This window comes from Eurytemora carolleeae, unplaced genomic scaffold (genome assembly GCF_000591075.1).
Source record: "Eurytemora carolleeae unplaced genomic scaffold, Eaff_2.0 scaffold980, whole genome shotgun sequence".
NCBI lineage: Eukaryota > Metazoa > Arthropoda > Copepoda > Calanoida > Temoridae > Eurytemora > Eurytemora carolleeae.
Window position 1 is genome coordinate 102178 of NW_019396866.1, and position 24607 is coordinate 126784.

General features: G+C 31.1%; 1 protein-coding gene across 1 annotated transcript in view; it reads right to left on the reverse strand.

Annotated features, from left to right (window-relative positions):
- Positions 1-3455: 3455 nt before the first annotated feature.
- The window catches only part of LOC111709536 (uncharacterized), a 29674-nt gene continuing 8522 nt past the window's right edge, over positions 3456-24607 (reverse strand). The window contains exons 9-21 of the mRNA XM_023483233.1: positions 24048-24167; positions 23311-23377; positions 20613-20714; positions 17893-17991; positions 17409-17563; positions 15976-16049; positions 10396-10523; positions 9838-9917; positions 8898-8962; positions 6945-7053; positions 5814-5884; positions 5684-5758; positions 3456-4718 (exon numbers count right to left, since the gene is read on the reverse strand). Of these exons, the coding sequence (XP_023339001.1) occupies positions 4603-4718; positions 5684-5758; positions 5814-5884; positions 6945-7053; positions 8898-8962; positions 9838-9917; positions 10396-10523; positions 15976-16049; positions 17409-17563; positions 17893-17991; positions 20613-20714; positions 23311-23377; positions 24048-24167 (1261 nt within the window). The 3' untranslated portion in view covers positions 3456-4602. The remainder of the gene's footprint in view (positions 4719-5683; positions 5759-5813; positions 5885-6944; positions 7054-8897; positions 8963-9837; positions 9918-10395; positions 10524-15975; positions 16050-17408; positions 17564-17892; positions 17992-20612; positions 20715-23310; positions 23378-24047; positions 24168-24607) is intronic.

Sequence of the window (24607 nt, forward strand, 5' to 3'; positions counted from 1 at the left end):
TGTTGATTGTTGTCTGTTGATGCTAATTCTACATCAGCTGATTACAGAGTGATTCCAGGTTCTACGTAGCGAACGTAGCACAAATATTCCTGAGTCTACGCAGTAAACGTCCTTAATTGTATAAGGATTTGTTAAAGAGAAAGAGAGATTGGAGGCGGCGGGGGGGTGGGATATCTATTTGAAGAGTTTGAACTACTGCTGTTTGAACAATTGTGCGTTTGAACTATTGTCCGTTTAAACTATTGTTCGTTTGAACTATTGTTCGTTTGAACTATTGTTCGTTTGAACTATTGTTTATATGAACTACTAAAGTGGTTAAGAGCGATTATGGGGAGGGGCTTTGGAGGATAATTAAAACTATCTAGAGGGGGGGGGGGATTCAACCAAAAAGAATAGATTGGATTCAACCTCAAAAAGTAATTACTTTTTTATGAAATATAACAAAACATACAAAATTCAGTGTTTCAGTAGAAGATATTTAAAACCCTTTCAAAAATAGAGGTTGTGGAATATTTTACCCCAATTCAAAAAAAATGCCGGGACTCTTAATTCACAATGTAGGTGCTATACCCCCCCCCCCTTCCTCTCAAACCAGATGGTCAAATTTATGTTACATTACTGGCACGACTTTATGTCCTCCTCCTCCTCGCTCCTCTAGTTTTGATTTCACGCACTATTTTAAGAAAACTAATCTAAAGATTCTAAATATTTCTGTTCTTTTCATATTGAAAAGTTTCTTAAATTAGAGGAGTGGATAAAAAGTTATCACGTAAAATTTACTTTACTTTGACGTGAAAAGTTCAAAGTTGCAAAATTGTTTTCCTCATAGATTTGCTTTTATTATGCATTGTCATTATTTATATTTACAACGGAAAGAGTGACGAAAATGGAAAACTGTTTGGTTAGTAACATCTTTAGTCAGAATAGAATTTTGAATAATGTAATAAAAGCAAACTTGTCTGCAATAGTATATGCCTGCTGCATTTTGAATTTAGATTTACATCTCTAGGTCTTATTGAGCCTCTTTAAAGTCTAAAAACTTTAAAGTTTAAAAACGATCCTCAAAACGATCCCCATCAGTGCTGACGGATCCATAGGTCAGTCATGTTATTTTTACACTTAACAATGTACATGGACACCTGTAAACCTGTTGAAAAAGTTTCTGCAATTAAACAAAGTTTCTAATTTCAAGAAAAACAAAACAATAAAATTCATGTAAACAGACATTTTCACTGAACTCGGCACTTCCTACTCTACCATTATGGTTTCAGTGCGCGGAATAGAAAAATCGTTGTGAGCGGAATTGTGCATCGTTTAGTTTCCGCGTTTAGTGTTTAGCTTCCTTCGTTTAGCTTCTATCGTTTAGCTTCTATCGTTTAGCTTCTATCGTTTAGCTTCCGTGCAAAGATTTGCGAAATAAGCAATCTAATTCGCACAAAAGTTTGCTTCTGCCGGAAACCTAACTACCATATGGAAAGAGGTATTCTAATATTTGTTTCTACTTTAGTTTGTTTTTTAAACCATATAAAAAGGTTTTACTCGAATCACATTCTTTATAACCACTTGATTTTTATTGCTATTCGGTTATAAAGTTTCTTTTGTTTTTGTATGTAAATCACTTTTATCAACTTAATTTCATTCTATTAATGTATTTTCTATTCTGTTACACCATAATTTAATCTATTATTTTTTATCACTTTCAGTTCATTTAATATTTTTACATTATATTTTATTCTATGACAATTTGTTTCATTTTATATTATTCTACAGTGAGAACAAGAAAACTGTGGAATAGGAAGACGACATTTTAACGACACTGAAGTGTATTTGAAGTTGTTACAAAGCAAATATTTTGCTTTAATTCACTTAGTTAGTAAAATTGGCCTGTTTACACTGCACACTTGCTTCATAGGACTATTTTTAAAAAAAAAGTCTAAAAGTCGTCTTCCTATTCCAGAGTTTTCTAGCTTACTGTATATAGTAAACATATTTTGTATTATGTTACGCCCTATTTTCTTTGTAATCTATTTTATTCTTTCATGTTTATGTATTCTGTTTTCCGCTATCCTCTTATTTTCTGATCGTACTCGTCATTCTTATAGTCTGTTCTTTTCTCTGACTAGTTTTAAAATAACATTTAATTTATTTTTATTATTTATATATTCAGGTACAATATAAGTATTACTCTTTACGAATACAATATTCAATTTTATTAACGAATATATATTAAATAGATTTTACTAAATTATAAATGTAGTGCCGCAACTAAAATATTTGTTTGTGGTAGGGGATGGTATCAGGAATTTAAAAAACACAATCTCAAAAGTTTTAAGTCAAGTGGGTAACAACTTAAATTTTCACCATATATGTTCATACTTTGCCATATATATTTCAATAATGAAAATCTGTGAATAATAAATAACCATTAATCTATATATAAATTTGGCTTGTCTGTTTGTTTGTTTGTTTGTTTGTTTGTATCCAATAAACGTCAAAACGGCTGAACCGATCGGGCCCAAATTTTTTGTGGGACATCTAGGGAGCCCAGGGAAGGTTTATGAAAAATCAAAATTTCAAATATTTGTCTCTATCAAAATTCGATCGTCATTAAATTTTTTAAAATTTTGAAAATCCGCGAAATTTTTTGTAAAAATCCGCAAATTATTTTTGTTTAGTTTTACGATGTACACAAAGAGAACATGTTTACAATTAATTTAGAAGATGGGCGCGAAGCGCCCTCTAAGGCTAGAAAGAAGGGCGCGAAGCGCCTTGAATTTCTAGTATATATATATATTTTAATCATTATTTATTATTACTCATTTACAGAACTTATGAAAGGAAACTTTTTGTTCGTTAAGTTTACTAAAGGTTGAAGCACAATTAAAAATAGATTATTTAAACAAAAGAAATTGTCAAAGAACATTCTTTTCCACATTTCCTGACTATTATTTACATCCTTTATATATTCATTACAATAAATATATTTTCTTTTAACAATGTAGACAACAATAATAAGCAAAGTTATAGCTTTCATAGTTTAAATATTATTTCCCGTTTTAAGCAAAGAAAAATCATGTTTACATTAATTAATTACGAAGAAGTGACGGAAAAGAACTATGTGTGCATTAAAGCTGCTTTTTAAAAAATCAAATAATTTTAGAGTTTGTTTTACTACAAAGACAAATTCACATTATATTTAAAAATGCAGTTTTCAAAATATAAGATTATTAAATCGGACTAATTCTTTACCTTTAAAATGTCCCTCATACAATACGTGTATATACTTTATATGTAGATAAAAATACAAGTTTTCTGTCAACTGAAAACTAAATTATTTAAATGCATTTCCAACATTTGGAAAACACTACTGTTCTTTAAAAAAAAATCAGGATGTAAAAATAGGATATTTTTAAATCCATTTAATTCGATAGTTTTAAAAAACTAATTTTACTTTTTGAAACTTAGCTCATATGAAATATAAGAATATAAAACAGAATAAAAAAAAGTAAAAAAGTGTTGTAACAAGTTAAGACATTTTATGAACTTTGTAGAACAGCAATGTATTCACTTCATTTTTTGATCGCCTGAAGGAAGTACAAATTATTCAAAATAAACATTTTACAAACAATCCTTTTCTTTACATCATATTCTGACAATTTGCTTGATTCGAACTCATGAGAGATATTTTCCTTGCATTGAAAGTTATCCACTATTCTAATTTTTTAAAAACTTTTTTTACAATTTTGTTTAAGTTGAAGGAACCACAAATAAGACAATTAATTATCTAAAAAGTGGACATATAATCTTTTTCCCAAAACATGCATTATCTATAAAATAAAGGTCTTCGCTCATATGTATATATATATATGTTAGCTCAAGCTTGCCAAACGGCTGAACGAATTTGGCTGCAATTTTTTATGGGAACCCATGGGTTCGATTTTGTATTATTTCACGGGCAACGCCACGCCGTGCACTTCAGTCAGTTGAAGGAGGGTATGTTTTTCATATTGTACTTCGAGTTTCATCAGGAGTACATTTGATTTTGTACTTCCAGTTTCATTAGGAGTACATTCTTAGATTATACTCCGAGTTTCAGAAGGAGTACATTCTTAGATTATACTCCGAGTTTCATTAGGAGTACATTCTTAGATTTTACTTCGAGTTTCATAAGGAGTACATTCTTAGATTATACTTCGAGTTTCATTAGGAGTACATTCTTAGATTATACTTCGAGTTTCATTAGGAGTATACATTCTTAGATTATACTTCGAGTTTCATTAGGAGTACATTCTTAGATTATACTCCGAGTTTCATTAGGAATACATTTTTAAAATGTAATTCGAGTTTATTATAAAGTACATGTCTAGATTGTACTTCGAGTTTTATAAGGAGTACATATTTAATGAATTGTACTCTTAGTTTTATATGGAGTACATTTGTGGATTGTATTTGGAATTAAATAAGGAGTACATATTCGAATTGTTCTCCGAGTTTTATCAAATGTTAGGTGGACTCCGAGGTTTATAAGGAGTACATGTCGGGTTGTTTGTATTTCCTAGATTTATAAGGAGTAAATATTTGATTGATTGTACACTCCTAGTTTTATAAGGAGGACATATTCGGTGGATTGTATTCTGAGTATTCCACAGTGTTGGTTCTATGATCTAGTACAATGTACCCGGGGGGTTGATAACTACTCCTGCCAACATCATTCGGACCTTAACGAAACATTACCTAAGTATATTTTGCTAAAAGATATATGGGTCCTTCAAATAAACTATTGTCTTTAAATTTTATCAAAACAATGAAGACGACTTTTTATGCAAGTTTTGATTGTTTACAAGCTTTCAGTAAATTACAAATTTAAAAAGCAATCCAAGAGAAGCTTTCTTTAATCAACAGCTTCTTTATGTTTCCATGTTTATGTGTGTATCCAATATCCATATAATTGAAAAATTAAAAAGGAAAGTTGTTTTATTAAAATAGTAAATATTTAGGGCTTCATCACAAATCCTCTGCTTTCATTCATAAATACTGTTAAAGTCAAAATAAAAACCAAAATTCGTCTTCATTCTATTAATATAAAATAGGACATTTAACTTTTTCTATATTTTTTGATTAATAGTATTGATGAGCCAACAATAAGATATATATCTGAATATTTTTGGAATATGGTTTATTTGTAAACCATGAAAAGATTTTTTCCAACAGAATTTTCACGAAAAACATTAGTTCAAAAAAATTTCTAATTAAAAAATTAAGTTTTATCAGAACTATAAACATTGAAAACAGGTTCATAAAACTAGACATTGAGCCAGAATCAATTCGGTTTAACAAGAAATATCTCTAGATATAGGACTGATGACTAACCTGAAATATCTCTAAACCTATCTCAAGGTTTAGGTGAGGACTGATTTCTAACCTGAACTAAATCTAAACCCATCTCTACGAAATTGGAGAGGACTGATCACTAACCTGAAATTTCACTAAACCTATCTTTAAGTATAGGAGTGGCCTGATTACTAATCCGAAATATTTCTTAAACTATTTATAGGCATAGAAGAAAACTGATTTCTAACCTGAAATATCTCTAAACCTATCTCCAGGTATAGGAGTGGACTGATTACTAACCTGAAATATCTCTAAACCTATCTCCAGGTATAGGCGAGGACTGATTACTAACCTGAAATATCTCTGAACCTATCTCCAGGTATAAGTGGAAGTGTTTCATGTCTGAGGATTGTATTGAACATCCCATCTAAGCAATAAATTATAGAATTTTAAAAAAATTTAATGTTTTTTTGCTAGTTTACCTAAAGTATTATTCATAGGGGAGTAGGATGTACTATTCTGGTCTTCTCGATCTCTTCCAGTCTTAGAACCTCTTAAAAATGGAAAAATTTATTTTTTAAACAAAGAATGAACTTTAACTGAATATTGATTTATTAACCTGTCCCCCGACCTAGAATCTGATCTGTACCTTTTTACCCATAAACCTAGAACTAGAACTTTAGAACTGGAATTAGAGCTAGAACTAGAACTAGAACTAGAACTACTAGAACTAGAACTAGAACTAGAACTAGAACTAGAACTAGAACTAGAACTAGAACTTGAACTAGATCTCAAGGTAGAACTGGAGCCAAAAATAGAACTAGACCTCAAGGTAGAACTTAAGCTTTAATAGAACTAGACCTCAATTTAGAACTGCAGAGCTAGAACTAGAACTAGAACTACATCTCAAGGTAAAACTGGAGCCAGAAATAGAACTAGACCTCAAGGTAGATCTGGAGCTAGAAATTTAACTAGACCTCAATTTAGAAGTGGATCTAGAACTATAACTAGAACTGGATCTCAAGGTAGACATGGATCAGGAAATAGAACTAAATCTCAAAGTAGAACTGGAGCTAGAACTATAACTAGAACTATATCTCAAGGTATAACTGGAGCTAGAACTAAAACTAGAACTAAATCTCAAGGTAGACCTGGAGCAGGAAACAGAAGTTAATCTCAAGGTAGAACTGGAGCTATAACTACAGCTAGAACTATATCTCAAGGTATAACTGGAGCTAGAACTAGACCTTTAACTATATCTTAAGGTAGAGAACAAGAGCTAAAACTACAACTCGACTCAGACCTTGGCCTAGACCCTGAGGTAGACCTAGACCTAAGACATATAGTACACATGTATACCAATAAAACTATAACCTAAGGTATACCCATACACCTAGACCTGGACCAAAACCTAGACGCTTATGGTATACCCTTCCAGTTACACCTAGACCTAGACACAGACCTAGTACTAATACTACTAAACCTAGTCCTAGACCTAAACCTAATCCTAGATTTAAACCTACACCTAGACCTAAACCTAGTCCTAGACCTAAACCTAATCCTAGATTTAAACCTACACCTAGACCTAAACCTACTCCTGAACCTAAACCTACCTGACTCCTGGAACCATCTCTAAAGAGTCTGTTCTCTCAATTTGAACTGAAGCTAAAGGAACATCAATGCAGGGACTGATGAGTCGAGGATTGTTTGAAAGTAACTCCACTGTAAATCACATTAAACAAGTTGTAAATTCAGCTTATAAAAAAATCAAACAAATTCTATTGATGAAATGACAAAAACGGGTTACCATTAATACCTTTATATCTTTTATGTATTTTATTTTTTCTCAGTTTTACGTATGTTTAGCGCAGCAGCAAGATTTTATTTGATTACATGGGTTCTAAAAATATTGCTAGATATAGATATTGCTTGAATTGTGTAAATGGATGGTTTTTGTTGGTAGAGGCCGAGGGATATAATTTTTAGAATATATTCACAAAATTTCTAAAAAGTAATTCTATTTAGAACCACACACTCTAGACACATCTTCATTGCTCCCCTTGTTCTAGAAAAATTATGTATTTTTAACATTTTTTTGGAAGCTCTCACAAAAAGTTGTAAACATTTTTTTTCATACAAAAGTTTTAAAAACAAATTTAAAAACTTAGAACCTTATCTTTCTATGAAAGTTTTTTAATAATATTTACAGATAAAACTTTCAGATATAAATTTCTTGAAAATTATAAAAGAAAGTTTTATAATTCACAAAATGTTAAGTTTAGACATTTTTTTGGCGCCTTTACAAATAACTTCATTAAAATTATTAGATACATTGTCTTAAGTTTTTAGATCAAGATTTCTCTTGCTAAGTTTTTTTTATAAAATTATATTTATAAGATAAAAATTTCTTTGTTCATACATTTATTCTGATTTGAGTACGTTTGGTAAGCAAAGAGTTTTGTATATAATATATATGATTTATGTAGATTGTACATAGATTTAGTTATTAAACAGAGAGAACCCAACTGTATTAAATTACGTTTGTAACATTGTAAAACTTTGTAAAATTACTGGAACGGTTTAGTGACCTCGTAGCTCTTTTTGTTTTTATTTTAGGCAAACAGTATGAGAAGAACTAATTTCACACTGCAAATTAGATATTTTAAACTTTGTTCTTCAAAAATATGAGTTATTATTGAAAACGTGCAATATTTAGATTCAATGTAGATTTTATTTTAATTGGCCCTGATATTAAGAATTTAATCAAGTTTTTTTAGGTTTTTGGCCGAAATTTATAAAATAAATATTGTGTTAACTCTTAGATAATACATGTAATGTGACCCACCCTGTAAAGTATATATTATATAATGCATGGTAAGTATATAGGGTATATAGTATACGCTATAAATATTAAAGAACAATCCTTCATTTCCCATCATATTCTACTATATATGTATATACGGATTTATTGAATATAAATCCTAGATTCTATAGTGTATCTAGGATATACATGTATGTTCCATATATTCTTTATACAGTAGTTATACAGGTTAAAAAATTGTTTAACAAGAGAGCAAAATAAAGTTAATATCCTCTCTTTGAAAAAATAAAACTGTTTAAAGGGACTGTAAAGGTAGTTTCAAGTGATCCTCCATTTATATCATGGCATGTCAGATTACCCTGGAATTTTTATTGAAAAGACGACATTGAAGAATATGGAAAAATCTGCGAACAAATTCACAAAGAATAAGAAATTCAATATAATAAAGAAAAAGAAATAATTAATTCTAACAATTATTCATTGGAAAAATTACTATAAAATTTGTTTTACATTTTTTCGTCGTTATTTGATAATTTAAAAAAATCGATTCTTTAAACGTAAACATCCAAATGGATGATTTTGAACGTCGACTTTGCGCTCAAACTTAGAAATTATACATCTCAAATGAATCCTAAAAAATTTCTCCACAATACTACATTCTCAGTTCAACTACTTTGCATTACCGGTCACTCCCTTTTTAGAATTGAAAAATGGATTTGATGTTTATTATTAATGTGATTTATCCCTATTTCTCCCGCAGTTGGTCTCTTTGTTGGTGTGGAGTTCCAGCAACTAGATAACAGGCTTCCCCTAGATATAGGTCTTTGCTAGCTCAAGTATTAGAAATATCTTAAATACACAATAAGATCTGAGAAAACAAAGGAATTGAGTTTCCCACAAACTCTGATTTTCTAATCCAAATATCTTTGCAACCCAATGTTGTAAACCTTAGATATTTCAAACTATGAATTTTGATAATGAATTTGAAACATCCAAAGCTTGCACAATCCGGTTGCAGAGATAATGGGATCAGAAAATATGAGTTTGTGGCAAAACTTTAATTTCTTTACAGAAGAACAATTCTAATACTTTGGTTTTTTAAAGATTTTTTTTACTTTTATCTTATATTGGTGAGGAACGCATAGAAAGGCAAGAAAAATGTTTCAAATAAAATAAAATAATCTCTTTCCTTGTTCTTTTCAAATATTAAAAGCAATGAAGATTTTCTATGAAAATTGACAACAGAAGTTCAAATAAAAAGAAGATGACATATCTATATGTTTATGAAAGAAAATGAAATAAAATTATGCAAAGAAAGTGATACATCTAACAATGCATTAAACAAATTATAAAAGAAATTTAATTTCTTGGACATAAAAATAGGTTTTAAATATTCTTGATAAAGTTTTCTATGCAAATGATGAAAAATTTTCTTTAGCTAATCTTGATTTAATTCTTTATGCTAATCATGAAAAGTTCATTTTTTTGATAAGAAAATATATTCTAAAGAGATATTTCACACATTTATGAAAACTATTTCAAGAATAAGGAAACTTTGATGAAGATCTATAGAACTCTTTAAATACAAAAATTAAGGTTTCAGATAAACTGGTATTTCTAGATTTCTTTATTGTCATTAAAATTTACTGTTTTATGATAATATAAAATGAATAAGATTTACTTACAGTTGTTGTTTAATTCCTGAGGGAATATTTAGTGTACTGCCAGATTTAACCTGCTCCAGAACTTGGTTGTTCGAAAGACCCTGCAGTACAGTACAATTTTAAACATTGCAGTACATATTTATACTAGGTGTAGGATAGACCCTTCAGTACAACATTGTTGTACAATGTACATAATCGGACTAGTTCAACTATGGACCAAGCAGTACAGTACAATTTAGACCTTGCAGTACAGACTATATCATGAATTTCGGTACATATTCATCCATTATTTATTAATTTTCCTATGAATTTTTAATATAAAAATTGTTATGGCAATGGTTTGACATGGTTTAAAAATGAATTTGTTACAAAAATCTCAAATGTCCCCTAAAGCTGGCTTAGCGTCTGGACGGAATTGGCTGAAATTTTGTTGGAGGGTAACACAGGCTAAAAAAATATAATTTTTTTTCTTTCAAAAATCGATTTTTCTAACGATATTTTTTAATATTTGATTTTTTTAAAATAAGTAATAAAATAAATGAAGATTAGATAAATTGATTGAAAAAACTGTTTATTCACCTGAAAAGGAAAGCTTCCAAAAGTAATTATCTCGTAGAGAAGAACTCCGTAACTCCAAATATCTGACATTGGAGTAAACATTCCATCCGCTAAACTTTCAGGAGACATCCACCTTACGGGCAACATTCCTTAATACAATTCATTTCTGGAGACATCCACCGTACGGGCAACATTTCTTAATACAATTCATTTCAGGAGACATCCACCGTACGGGCAACATTACTTAACACAATTCATTTCAGGAGACATCCACCTTACGGGCAACATTTCTAAATACAATTCATTTCAGGAGATATCCACCGTACGGGCAACATTTCTTAATACAATTCATTTCAGGAGACATCCACCGTACGGGCAACATTACTTAACACAATTCATTTTAGGAGACATCCACCTTAGGGGCAACATTCTTTAATACAATTCATTTCAGGAGACATCCACCTTACGGGCAACATTCTTTAATACAATTCATTTCAGGAGACATCCACCGTACGGGCAACATTCCTTAACACAATTCATTTCAGGAGACATCCACCTTACGGGCAACATTCCTTTATACAATTCATTTCAGGAGACATCCACCGTACGGGCAACATTACTTAACACAATTCATTTCAGGAACTGTCAGCGTAATTTAAATTACCCCCAAAGATGGCAATATCCGTATACAACAATAACATTATAAGCTTTGTCGATTTGTCTGATCAAATATGAATTAGAAATAGATGTTTTTCTTCGTATAAAGTGTTTAATTTTATATGTGCAAAAGTGTGCGTTTCTTGCTTATTAGAAACAATGCAGAAATTCACAGAAATACACGCTTTCCGAGTAAGAAAAACTCAGTTTTGAAACTATATTTTCATATATGACGTATCATTATCAATATTTGAGGTGTAATGGGTAATGGTTAATGGTTAAGGTGCAGTAATGATGATGGAAATAATATGAGTTTTTAAATTATTAAACGGAAAAAAGTTGTATCCGTACCTGTCAATAAATAAGATAAAATTGATCCATTGAAACTGCCCATGTTCATTGGACTATTCAAAACCATATTCATATTCATAGTCAAACAGTCTACTTCCTATTCTACAGGTTTATGTATCCTTCCGTACAATTTAGACTCGGTCTACTTCCTATTCTACAGGTTTATCGATCCTTCTTAACAATTTAGACTCGGTCTACTTCCTATTCTACAGATTTATGAGTTCTTCTGTACAATTTAGACTCAGTCTACTTCCTATTCTACAGGTTTATGGATCCTTCTGTACAATTTAGACTCAGTCATCTTCCTATTCTATAGGATTATGAGTCCCATTGTACAATTTAGACTTAGTCTACTTCCTATTCTACAGGCTTATGAGTCCCACTGTACAATCTAGACTCGGTCTAATTCCTATTCAAAAGGTTTATGGGTCCCACTGTACAATTTAGACTCAGTCATCTTCCTATTCTATAGGATTATGAGTCCCATTGTACAATTTAGACTCAGTCTACTTCCTATTCTACAGGTTTATGAGTCCCAATGTACAATTTAGACTCAGTCTACTTCCTATTCTACAGGTTTATGGGTCCCATTGTACAATTTAGACTCAGTCATCTTCCTATTCTACAGGATTATGGGTCCCACTGTACAATTTAGACTCAATCTTCCTCCCATGCTATAAGCTTAACGGAATTATAACTCCAACCCCGAAGTAGTTATGATTGTTATTGCTGTCAGTATTGTCAGTCCAAAAATAAAAGAATTGTTTTCCTAAATCCTCTGTAAACATCTCTATCGGCTCAAAAACCAAGATACAGGGGTAAATACTTTTCCTAGTCAATGTTTAAGGGTTCCATTCGCTGAACTGGAAGGGAAATAAGTAACGAAAGATTAAAAAATTGTCTTTTTGATGTCCAATTTTTTATTATTTCTTTCCCAGAGCATCAAAAAGTACCCCCTCCCCCCCGCTGAAAATGTATACTACTTCCAAGAGCAATATAAAATATTAACATAAAGATGGAGAAAATATATTTTATTTCTTCTTCTTTCGAAAAAATGTCCTTGTTCTTGTTAAAAAAAACATTCATCTTCTTTAATATTTACCACGGGAAACATTTTATTAGAGGGACTGTAAAGGAAAAATGAACGGGGGTACAGACTGAAACCTGAGCATCTCAGGAGTTGATTGAGACCTATAAGAGTTCTATCTGATGTTCTTGTCTCGAGAAATTGATATAAAACTGTGTCAAAATTATACCTAAACGTGCATATGTAAGATTTTGTATAAGATTCGTAGTATTAAACAGATCATATTTAACAAATACACAACCAATATGAAAACGACAATATCCCAGAGGAGCCTGAGAAACTCAGGTTTGCTCCTATCATTATTTTAATTTAATAATTTTTCATTCTTAATAGATATAATTGATAATATTATTTACACGTCCGGATCATTGGACCAGAACTCCAGCCAATGACAGTGCAGTATTATTGTCACATGTCTGTCTGTATCACGTGACCAGTATACTACATTGCTATTGGAGGGAGTTCCGGTCACGTGATACGGACGCATATCTTACGTACAGAGCGTCCCATATTAAATTAGATTATCTCCAATCTTAAACGTCAAACTACGCAAATGATACTCGAGAAATCTAGCATTTATTTGCAAAAAAATGTCTATTAGCCTTATCAAATTTTCAAAATAATTAATTCTTCTTAAATTTTCTGATTTGTCCCACAAATCGTAGTTTAGACCCATTGACGCGGTCTAATTTTATGTGGGACACCCTGTATATACATTTTTGTATAATTTTGAAACAGTTTTATGTCAATTTATAGGTCTCGATCAACTCCTGAGATTCTTAGGTTCAGCCTATACCTCTTTTTATTCTTCCTTTACAGTCCCTTTAATCTTAAAATTTTTCACTCCTAACGCATTAAAACTTAATTCAAGGTAACCTAAGAATACATAACCAAAAGTTTTTCAAGATTTGCGACTTTCATGAATAGCTTAAGGCATGGTGCATCAAAAAAAAAAATGAAAACCCCTGCGTCAAACACGTCAATCATATGACTATCTGTCTTGGTATTATTATCCACTGATTACATTTATTCTTTTTAGACAAATACTTATTAATGATTAAAATGAAGATTATAATATTTTTTAAAACATGAACTTCCATAAAATCTCGGATTAAGACTAAAATTAGAATAATCTATTCTAAAAATTGACTCCATCTTATCGTTAAATCCCTCATTGTAAATAAAAGCTAGGAATAGGAAGGGGCTACTTATTCCTATAAAATCTGGTAAGTTTCTTACATAAAGATTATACAGTTGAACTGCAAGGGACAACTCTCCAGAGAGCTATAAGATAAGAGATGGGCACCTCAGGCTTTTTTTCATTTTGTTCGTTTATTGATTTTGAACAACTTATTTCGTTCGTTTTTTCAATTGTTAAAAAAATGATTTCGTTTGTTCTCAAAATTTTCGTTCATTTTCCATCTATTTTGATCGTTTTCGCACTGAACGATCGTTCAGTAAAATCGTTCGTTCAACAAAATCGTTCTTTCAGAAAAAAAACCCGATAGCTTTGTGCAAACATTTATTTAAAAATCGTTCGTTCTGTAAAAAATAGTTTTTCAAAATCTTTCGGGAAATTCGTTTGTTTTTTCAAGTTAGTTCGATTTAAAATCGTTCGTTTTTATTTTTTCGTTTGTTTTTCATTTCTTTGAACGATCCAAGTCGTTCATATATCCCTTTTTTCTGAACGACAACATTGTTTACGAAAATGTTTTATTTGTTCACAAACACGATGCTCATATCTATATAAATAAATCTTGTTATATTACATCTAGACAATATTTATGTATTCTAAACTACCAGGGGGCAAAACGCACCTCTTTTTAGATCTTTACAGGGTTTATCTTTTCATTCAGGAACCGAATTAAAAGAGTTTGAGCTAGGTCACTGAACTACTTACTGCCTGTTTAAATATGAACCACCCATTTAAAATCAATGATAAAGGAAGGATTTGAATCAGTGATTTAAATTTGAACCGGCGGCAGTTCAAATTCAATAAATTCGGTCCAAGATGTATGTATTAAATTACTTCCTTTTATTCTTATTCCTACAGAACAGTGGAAATTAGTTCAAAATCTAACACTTAGTGTTAGAAATGGGCCAAATCTGCAAAGTTATCTTTTTCAAGCGTATATATCTTTAAATCGAGTTAAACAAAACTACATACACCATACATTTATAAGAAATGGCTAAAACTATTTATTAAAACCAGAAATGCCATTTGTGAGAATTAGTTTTGATGATTCTTGTTTTCGTTTTCGAACATATCCCTATTTGAGACTATTATACTCGAATTCATATCAATGTTAATTTTCAAGTATTTTCGCATTTACGTCACAAAACAATTGATTTTTAATAAGGTAGAATATTAACAAAATAGAAAATAAAAACATACTGTTCCTTTGTAATTTAAAAAACATTACAGCATTGAGAAATCAAAATATTAATATCATTTTGTTCTAACAATATAGATTAAACTAGAAATGCGGGAAATTGATTGTTTAAAATGCAAGAAACTAAATCAATTTTATTCTCTTAATTAACAAATAAGATGTGAAAATCAGTTAATTTAGGCTTTATGAGATAATCTTTACTTTCAGTGACTTATTTTGTAAGTCATGAAAATTATTTTTTTTAAAATTGCGGATCGAAAACGCGACAATGATTAAAATTTAGGATATATTCGAAAATGAAAAACCTGACATTGAAAACGGTCAAGGGTTTTAATATAAGAAGAACTCCTTTTATAATTTCGAAGTAAGAAAATAGTTTAAAATTCGGAATTGTTGTCCTTGTCATGCTTAATAAAAAGTTGGTAATACTCTCAATATGGGTCAGGATCCTAAAACCCTAGTCTATCAATTTGTGCCTAATTTTAACACTTTGAAATGGGCCAAGTATTAGTTTTGGAACTAATGCCCCCTGCAGTATGAATTGTGTATATTAAGTATACAGAATATGGACAGGCATGAGAATTGGAAATAAGTGGACCGGTATGGATACAAAGTGTGGATTGAAATTGTTTTTGAACATACTGCAAAAACACAATACAATCATTTAGTTAGAATATTTGAAACTAGCACGGAAACCCAGCTTTGTCTGAAAACTAAACTTTCCCTATTAACGTCAACTTAAAGCCAAGCTAAAAACATTAACGTGGTTCTACTGATCTATAAAGATTGATACAAAAACATGAGAAGATTTATAATACAAGTTGTCGCATTTAAAGGAATCAACAATTTAAGCGTGATTTCAAGTAACCCTCAATTCAACGGAATCCTTGAAACCTTTATCTGATTAATTATTTGGAAGATATTGTCGTTTCTCTAGGTTTTTAAGTGTTTAATTCTGATAATTCCAATATTATTTCCTGCAGTAGAATGCATAAGTCACTTTTGTAAAGAACCGGCCCACAATCGACAATCATAAACATCAAAATCTAACTCATACTTGATTATTCGCTCTTTTCAATAAAGTTTTTAAAAATGATATTTTTAAAAAATTACCTCTTCTACTGAATTTATAATAATCATGTTCAAACATTGCTCTAGTCATTCCAAAATCAGCCAACTTTACAGTTCTAAAATAGAATTAGAAGTTTAAGAATTTTAAGCAGTTTTACACAAAGTGCTTAATACGAATAATATAAATATAATTTTAGGCCTTATAAAATGTTGAAATATATAAACTTTAATACAAACAAAATTGTTTGGTTGCATATAAAGGTATGTTTATAAACAAGCAAGATTTTAGCTTGGAATTAAAATAATAATAATAATAATAATAATAATAATAATAATAGAATTATATTTCTTTTAAACATCAAAAAATTAAATTAAAAGAATGAATTATTTTTTCGTACGTCTTTTTGTTTTTATCTTATAGGTATATAATTAAGTTTATTTGGAATAAACTTAATCAAAATGCTTTCATCCGAAGATCAATCTTGATATTTTGAACAAGCTAGATAACGAAATTAGAAATTAATATTATTTTTAGTTAGCACGAAACTAAGAAATTGATGTTTTATATTTCATCCATACTCCATCTATCCTGTACTGTGCACTGTCTAGTTGTACGGGGGGGGGGGGAATACTCTTTTAGGCCTGAAAACCCCCTGCAAACCATAGATTAAACAAATCCAGGGTGTGCCTGAGCCCCCCATAGCCCCCCCCCCCCATCCGAGCATGCTTCTGGTGACCTTTTCTATAGAGTGGAATGCAGAACATCAAATTACAAAAAATTTATTTACAAAATCCCGAATAATTTAGTTACTTTTTGGGAACATGTAAATGCCAAGAAAAGTTACCTTCGGGCAAAAACAAATTCGGGCAAAATGTCAGGCATTTGTTATTCGATCTTTATTCCTTCATTCATTTCCTTCCATATTCAGGTCGTTAACGAGTTGTTACCTGTTCTGTTGTTAATAATTAAATACTTTGTTCATTTCCTCCTGTCTCGTTCGTTAACGAGTTGTTATCTGTTCTGTTGTAACCGATTAAATACTTCGTTCATTTCCTCCTGCCTCGTTCGTTAACGAGTTGTTACCTGTTCTGTTGTTAATAATTAAATACTTTGTTCATTTCCTCCTGTCTCGTTCGTTAACGAGCTGTTACCTGATCTGTACTTCTCTTCCAACCCGGTGCTTTTATAACGAGCTCTTACTTCAAACAATAAGAACTAGAAAACTCTGGAAGACAAAGACGACTTTTAGACTCAAGTAATGACTTTAAAAAGTCCAGTTAATAAGAGACACAGTGTAAACAGACCTATTTCACTTGAAAAGTGATTAATGTATTGATTTAATGTCGTCTTCCTATTCCATAGCTTTCTGGTTCTAATTGTACTTTATTTTGTCCATATTCCCTCCTATTCCTCTCGACAACGAGTTGCTACAAATTCAAAACTTCGATCGTCTTGAAACTGCTTTTTCCGTCACCTGTTCGAAACCTCGTCCATTTCCTCCCTATTCCTCTCGTTAACAAGATGCCTACGGGCTAGGAGGTAGGTCTTGAGGTCCCCGTACAACATGTACTCCATCACCGTGTAAACAGGTTCATTTCGTGTACATACACCCAGCAGCTTTACAACATTCTACAAATCACATGTTTAGATAAAGTAATTTATGTCAGTTCAATAAACCAAATGAATATGAAATTAATTTTTATACTTTCTCAAGTCACAATTTCCCAAGGACATTTACCATTCACTTTCAACTCCCAATGTAGAAATTTGCCTAGTAGGCAACTTGCCAAGTGTAAATTTTCTTTGTAGTACTTTATCAAATATTAAACCTGAGGCGCTCACGTAGCGTTCCTTCAGTATTCTAGACGAAGGGCAACGCTTAACCAATGGCTATGCCGGCGCANGTGGAATCATACGATACTATACTTGTTAGCGTAATAAATTTCCTTTTCTCTCACCTTGTGGTCAAATCTTTTCATCATTTCCGCCTCACTGAGAAAATCAACTTTTTCCTCGATTGAGCTGCCAACCTTCAGGGTCTTCACAGCTACAGCAACCTTCACAAAAGTATAGATTTACTACCTTCAGATACTTAGCTAAAACATACTGATTAAAGGGAGTGTTTACCAAAAATGAAAATGGCTGTAGGATGATCCAAATATTAGACTAAGGAATTTATTCTTTGCCACAAACTTAAATTGATCAAATCCTTATTTCTTTGTACCTGATGGTGTAAACCTTTGATATTTCATACATAGATCTTTTATCATAACAGAATTCATAGTTTGAAATATCTTGGGCCGGGGACCGTGAAATATAAAATATCCTAAAGCCGCATTTAAAGAATTTAAGCCGTGGCTTAAATTTAAGCCCTCAAATATGGTTGGTTCCACTTAAAATTGTATTCAATTTTTCAAGATTTTAGCTGGCACTCAATTGAAACCGGTTTTGGGAGGATTTGAGACGCGGTTTAAATTCATTAAATTCGGACACTGCACTCTTATTTAAGTCTTTAATAACCCTAATTTAAGTTAGCTTTTGGTGTACATATAGATGTAGGAACAGTTTTGCCATACTGTCAAAGCATGAAACAAATTCATTAGGGTCCCATGGGGAGGGGGTAAGGTTGGCTGAAGGGAGAAATTCTTGCCCCACCCCCCAGCAAGCTGGTTTTGTCTATAATACTATAATACATGATCTATTGTCTATAAAAAATATTTTAATAATAACAATATAATTCAAACTTTTAGATTAATTGCAATTATTCTTAAAGAATTGTATTATTAAATGTTAAATATACAGAGTATATTTAGTATTTGAATAAAAGTAATCATACAGGGTTTACCCAGAAAGGATGATACATCAAAGGCGACAGTTTTATATTTAAATGAAAGAAAGCTTAAATTTCTTTTTCAAAAGATAAATATTTAGATAATAAATTTGAGACAGAAACCCAAAATAAACATCAAGAACGTCATATTTAAATAGATTTGGGTGTTGTAATTAAAGTCCAATCCTTTGTGTGTAACCCTGTAAGAAAGAGTAAAAAGCTTATTATGAATGATTGTAAGCTGCACTGTAACTAAGAGGTTTCTTTTTCTTTTGAAATATTTTTTTTACAATATCTAAGAATGCTAGGCCATGAAGCTTTGCAGCTTTAAATGCATTTATTCATCTAGCGGTTTGGGCAGAAATAGTTATATTCTATTCTATTCTTGTGTTGTTTACCGCAATATAATAGTTTATATACAGGGTTTGCCACAAAAGATGAGACTTTTTAATATTTAGAGATGAACTCTTTTAATACGACATGCATCTAAACGTTGAATTTGAAGTTTTAGAATAAAAAGGAAATAATCTGCTGAAGATATGTAGAAGTAAGTTTTTCAGTGGAAACATTTTAGTATATTCATGTTAGACATAAGACTGAATAGATTTTGTAATTTGTCTCATCTTTTGTGGTTAACTCTGTATCTATTAAAGTTGATAGATACATTATAACAATAGTGTTTGACTATAGCTACAAACAATAGAACTGAACTTTTATTTTCTAATTCCTGAACAACCTGATATCTTAGACCTTTGATATTTCATGCTGTAAATACTACTGTTGGATCAAATAGTATAAGTTTGAAATGTTAAAGGTTTACACCATCAGATTGCAAAAATATAGGGATTAGAAAAAAAGTTAGCATGGCGAGTGTTCAGTTCCTTTAAACAACATAAATATATTATAAAAGCGTTACTTTTCATGCAATTGTAAACTAACATAGGATTTAGGTCAATAAAAAATCTTTTAGGTTAAAACCTAGCCCAAATAATTTAGCTCTGAAAGATATTATTTATTCGAAATAGTCTAAAACTGAATTTTAAAAAGAGCCATTACACATCAAAAATCAAGATTAAAATCATATTCATAAAAACACTGAATCATGATTTTAGCGAACTTAACGTGAATGTCAAACATTTTAAAGTATTATTCTATTTATTTGAAGTAAAAACTTAAAATACAAATGTTCTTATATCTGAACATGAATTGATACAAAATATCTTCAACTCTATTTCCACCAGCTAAAATTGGACTTCCTCGTAAGTATTTTTAATCTAAAAAGACAGTGTTCAACCTAGCGGAATAATTTATATCTCTGTAAGGAAGTTCAGCGTATGTTTACATACCAAAGACTTTGCTAATTAAAGATAGCGCATCAGCAAAGTCTTTGTTACATACAGTGCATGGAGTACGCTGGTTAACATTCTTCTAAAAGGAATGAACGGTTGTGTGCTAAGGTAATACTTTGACAATATATCGTGAACGTACTGTCAAATGACGCTACATCCTTGCAAAACAATGTTAAACACTGTAGTACACTACATGCAGTATAATGATCGTGTACTGTATGTATACAAACGCTGAACTTCCTTTTAGGATCTAAACCATCCCACAAGGATGTTAAACTGCATTTTTAAATTAGAAATACTTACGAGGAAGTCCTGTTTTGGCTGGTGGAAATACAGTTAAAAAATGACAGTGCCTGTTAAATCTTTCATAAATTTAATCAAAAAATCTTTAAAATATATAATTATTCTTAATCGACCTGTACATTGATTAAGGCGTGCATGGTGCAAAGTGCATTTAAAATAAGAAAAAAGGGAGAAATAAAAATAACACAGATCTTACTCGTAAAAGATTGTCTTTGTGAAGATAATTTGAATCTAATTCATCACTTCTCATAGCAATATCTTTTAGAGAGGCCAGGCTCCATAGTCCAGATAGTTTTAACTAAACGCCAATATTTTCATAAATATTTAGAGATGCCGGCATGTATCGTCAATTTGGAACAAAACGGCAAATGTGTACTGTCAGTACTGAACATAAAATGAAGCATGTACAGTGTACAGTGTGCTCAACTAAACATGGAAATTGAAAGAAAGGCCAATATCAGGAGCGTAGTCCGGAATTTGTCCATGAGGGGGGGGGGTTGATTTTTCAGCACATGTTGGGTCCCAAAACCATAGATTTCATTGATCCAGGGGAATGAGCCCCCATAACCCCCCCCGCCCCCCCCCCCTGAATACAGCAATTAACAATATAAAATCAATTATATATATATGGAATCTGCTCCAATAAGACATGTCGTTTTAAAGTTTTTTATCTTTTACTCAAGATGTTGGTTTATATAAGTTTGTACATACTTCATTGGGTGTTTTTGATTGTCTACTTGTTTGTATCCAATAAACGTCAAAACGGCTGAACCGATCCGGCCCAAATTTCTTGTGCGACCTCACAAGACCCAAGGGAAGATTTATAAATTATCAAAATAAAAAAAGCCTCCAACAAATTTCAATTTCCTAAAATGTTTAAAATCCACGAATTTTTTTTGGGATAAAATCCAAGAAGTTATTCTGTTTTTGTTTACAGTAGAACAGATTTACAATACAAATAGAAGATGGGCGCGAAGCGCTCTGAAAACCTTGTAAGTTTATATTATTTAAACATTGTATTTCATTATGATATTCAATGAGTCAGTTAGTAGTTTAAGATATATTTGAACTACAAGTACAACCTAATAAATCATGCAATACTTGTTAATCTAATCTTTGTATGAGCCACAAAAAGTCTTATATATAATGTAGAGTAGTAGTGGGCATATATATTAATACGTCATAAATTAATGATGACAACTTTCTCTTTAAATTTAAGCAAACAATTATATTACTTTAAAAATATCGCTTACTTTCCCTTTTCAAATAACGCTTTTGTTTCCATGTTTACTTGTCTCAGCTGAATGAAAGATTGCTGAATAGAAAGTCGTCATTCCTGATACATCATGTTTTAATATACAGGGTGTTCCACGAAACATGACAGTTGCAAGACGATTTGAAGCCAGTTATTCATTTTTGATTTAATTCTTAAAACCTTAATAAATCAACACAATATTTATTAAAAAATTGATCAATTATTGTTTAAAAAAAACACTCCAATTTTTAGAAAGGAATACGCAAAACGAGATTTTTGTTCGAAAAAAATTAAATTTTCTGGATTTGAGGGGGCATTTTATAAGTAATAAAATAAGCTTAATTATATTTGAAATTCTTATTGTAATTTAACAATCTGTTTAAACATTAATTTTTAAAACTTTTTTTCACAAAATCTCTTCTGTGTATTTATTCTTGTAATAATAATAGTTCACCAGATAATTTATCTCTAGAACTTTATTAAAGTCATATTTTCTAAAGAATGTGACGCAACTCATATCTTCATATTTCCAAAAATAAATTTCCGATAATTGACTTTCTTTTATTTCAAAAATAGTCCAGTTATATATTTTTATAAATCCCATGCATGCAGTCCCTTGACGGTTAGTAATAAAACAGTTAGTCAAATTTTACTAAACTATATAAATGCAGATAAATGTGAATATCTTAGATATGGTAAATTTCAGGTTTCAGAGTTCAGAATTATTTGAGATTTATGTAAAAACTAAAGTCTGTCCTAAAGATCGATTTTTGGACCCCCCTCCTCCCCTCCTATCAATTTTGCACATTTACTTTTTATTATTGAGGGTTATGTTAGGTTAAGACAATTTCTGGGCCGAGCGCTGCGGCTAGGACAGACTAGGGGGCCGAGCGCCGCGGCTAGGACAGGCTAGGGGGCCGGCGCTGCGGCCACATGATCAATTTTACAAAATAAAGGAAATTACCAAAAACTATTTTAGGTTTCTAAAGTAAGATTTCTACTTCAGCAACAAATTATTTCTTTTTGTTTTCCTTATTTTCTGATGAAGGTCGTCATGGAAAATTATTCTCAAATGAACTTTTCTGAACTTCTCAAAGTTTCCCACTTTTATATTAACTTCAACTTTTTACAGACCCATTTAAAGTCAGTACTTTAATTTTCATAAAGTGTTTAGATACAGCAAAAATGTCAATGGGGGGAACTATAGAATTGTGTACTTAAAATAGATAGTAGTTTTTTTCTTTGTCTAGATTTTCACATGAAAAGAATTAGAATGATTAAGTCAATACTTTCATTGTCCTCAAACATTTACACTACTTTAAATTCAATGATTTTTTTATATGCTTTAATGTTCATTAAACTAAACGATCCCCCGAAAATTAAGCATTCATTTTAAACGAGAAAATTGTATTTAAATTCAAAATTTATTCTGTTGTTTTTCTGCATGAACAAAAACAAGTTTAGACAAATCATTTTTCTTTTATCTAAACTGTCCAAACCCTGAAACCTGAAAGGCAACCAAGAGAATAAAAAATGTGGGATCAGAGATAGATAGATAGATATCAAATGCTCACAAAAACAATCTTTGCTCTAGAAGATGGGATAATGGGAAAGTACACAATGTACTCAATAAACTCACCCATTCTTTCTCATCAAAATACGCCTCTCCCCCATACACTGTACCAAAAGCTCCCTCGCCTAGTTTCCTGAATAACATAGTTTTTAAAATTCAAGATTATATAAACATTTCGCAAATTTTAGATTCATTTTTTTTTACATGAAGCGAATTTATCAGAGATCGTTGCTTTTTTCCATTTAGAAAAAAACATTTTGGCGAAAATCTAGAAAAAAATCCGATCCCGAAGCTCTAAAGAAGCACATTGCATTTTTCCAGTAAATATCTCTTTATGAAATGAAATGAAATGAATAATTAAAAGATACCGGATTTGTTCTTAATGCTATTAAATATTTTGATAATAGTCCACTCTATGTAAACTAGTTTAAAAAAAGGCTCGGAATTAACTAGCTGAGTCCAGTTCTCATCTTTTACTGAAATACATCAAATCTGTTGCTAACTAATTTAGATTTAACCTGTTACTCACTACTTTATATCTAACCTGTTACTCACTACTTTATATCTAACCTTTTGGTAATACTCTATATATAACCTCTTGATAACTACTCTATATCTAACCAGTTGGTAACTACTTTATATCTAACCTGTTGGTAACTACTCTATATATAACCTGTTTGTAACTACTCTATATCTAACCTGTTGGTAACTACTCCATATCTAACCTGTTGGTAACTATTCTATATATAACCTGTTGGTAACTACTTTATATCTAACCTGTTGGTAACTACTCTATATCTAACCTGTTGGTAACTACTCGATCTCGTGGTATCTCCCATTCATCCAGCATTAGAGGTGACATCGGAGTAAGAAGTCCTAATGCGCGCATTCTTTCCTCTGCCGCGTGCATTTTCCGCTCATATCTAGTAAACAATGTAAAATAGAGACTACATTTTTGAACTAGCATTTTTTACCTAGCATTTTTGACCTAGTATTTTTGACCTAGAACTTTTGCCCTAGCATTTTTGGCACTATCACCTTGACATTTTTTGACATTTAAGAAAGGATAGCTCAATTTTTTTTAATACAAATTTTTATCCCAAAAAAATAATGCAATAAATGCAATTGGTAGGATGAAGAGATGATGGAATAGGACGAGAATGAAGCATACCTCTGCTTGATTGCAATGAATGCAGTTGTTAGGAAAGCTAGGATGAATAGGATGAATGGATGAATGGATGAATGGATGAATAGGATGAAAATAAAGCATACCTCTGCTTGAATGCAATGAATGCACTTGATAGGATGAACAGGATGAATAGAATTAATAGGATTAATAGGATGAATGGGATGAATAGGATGA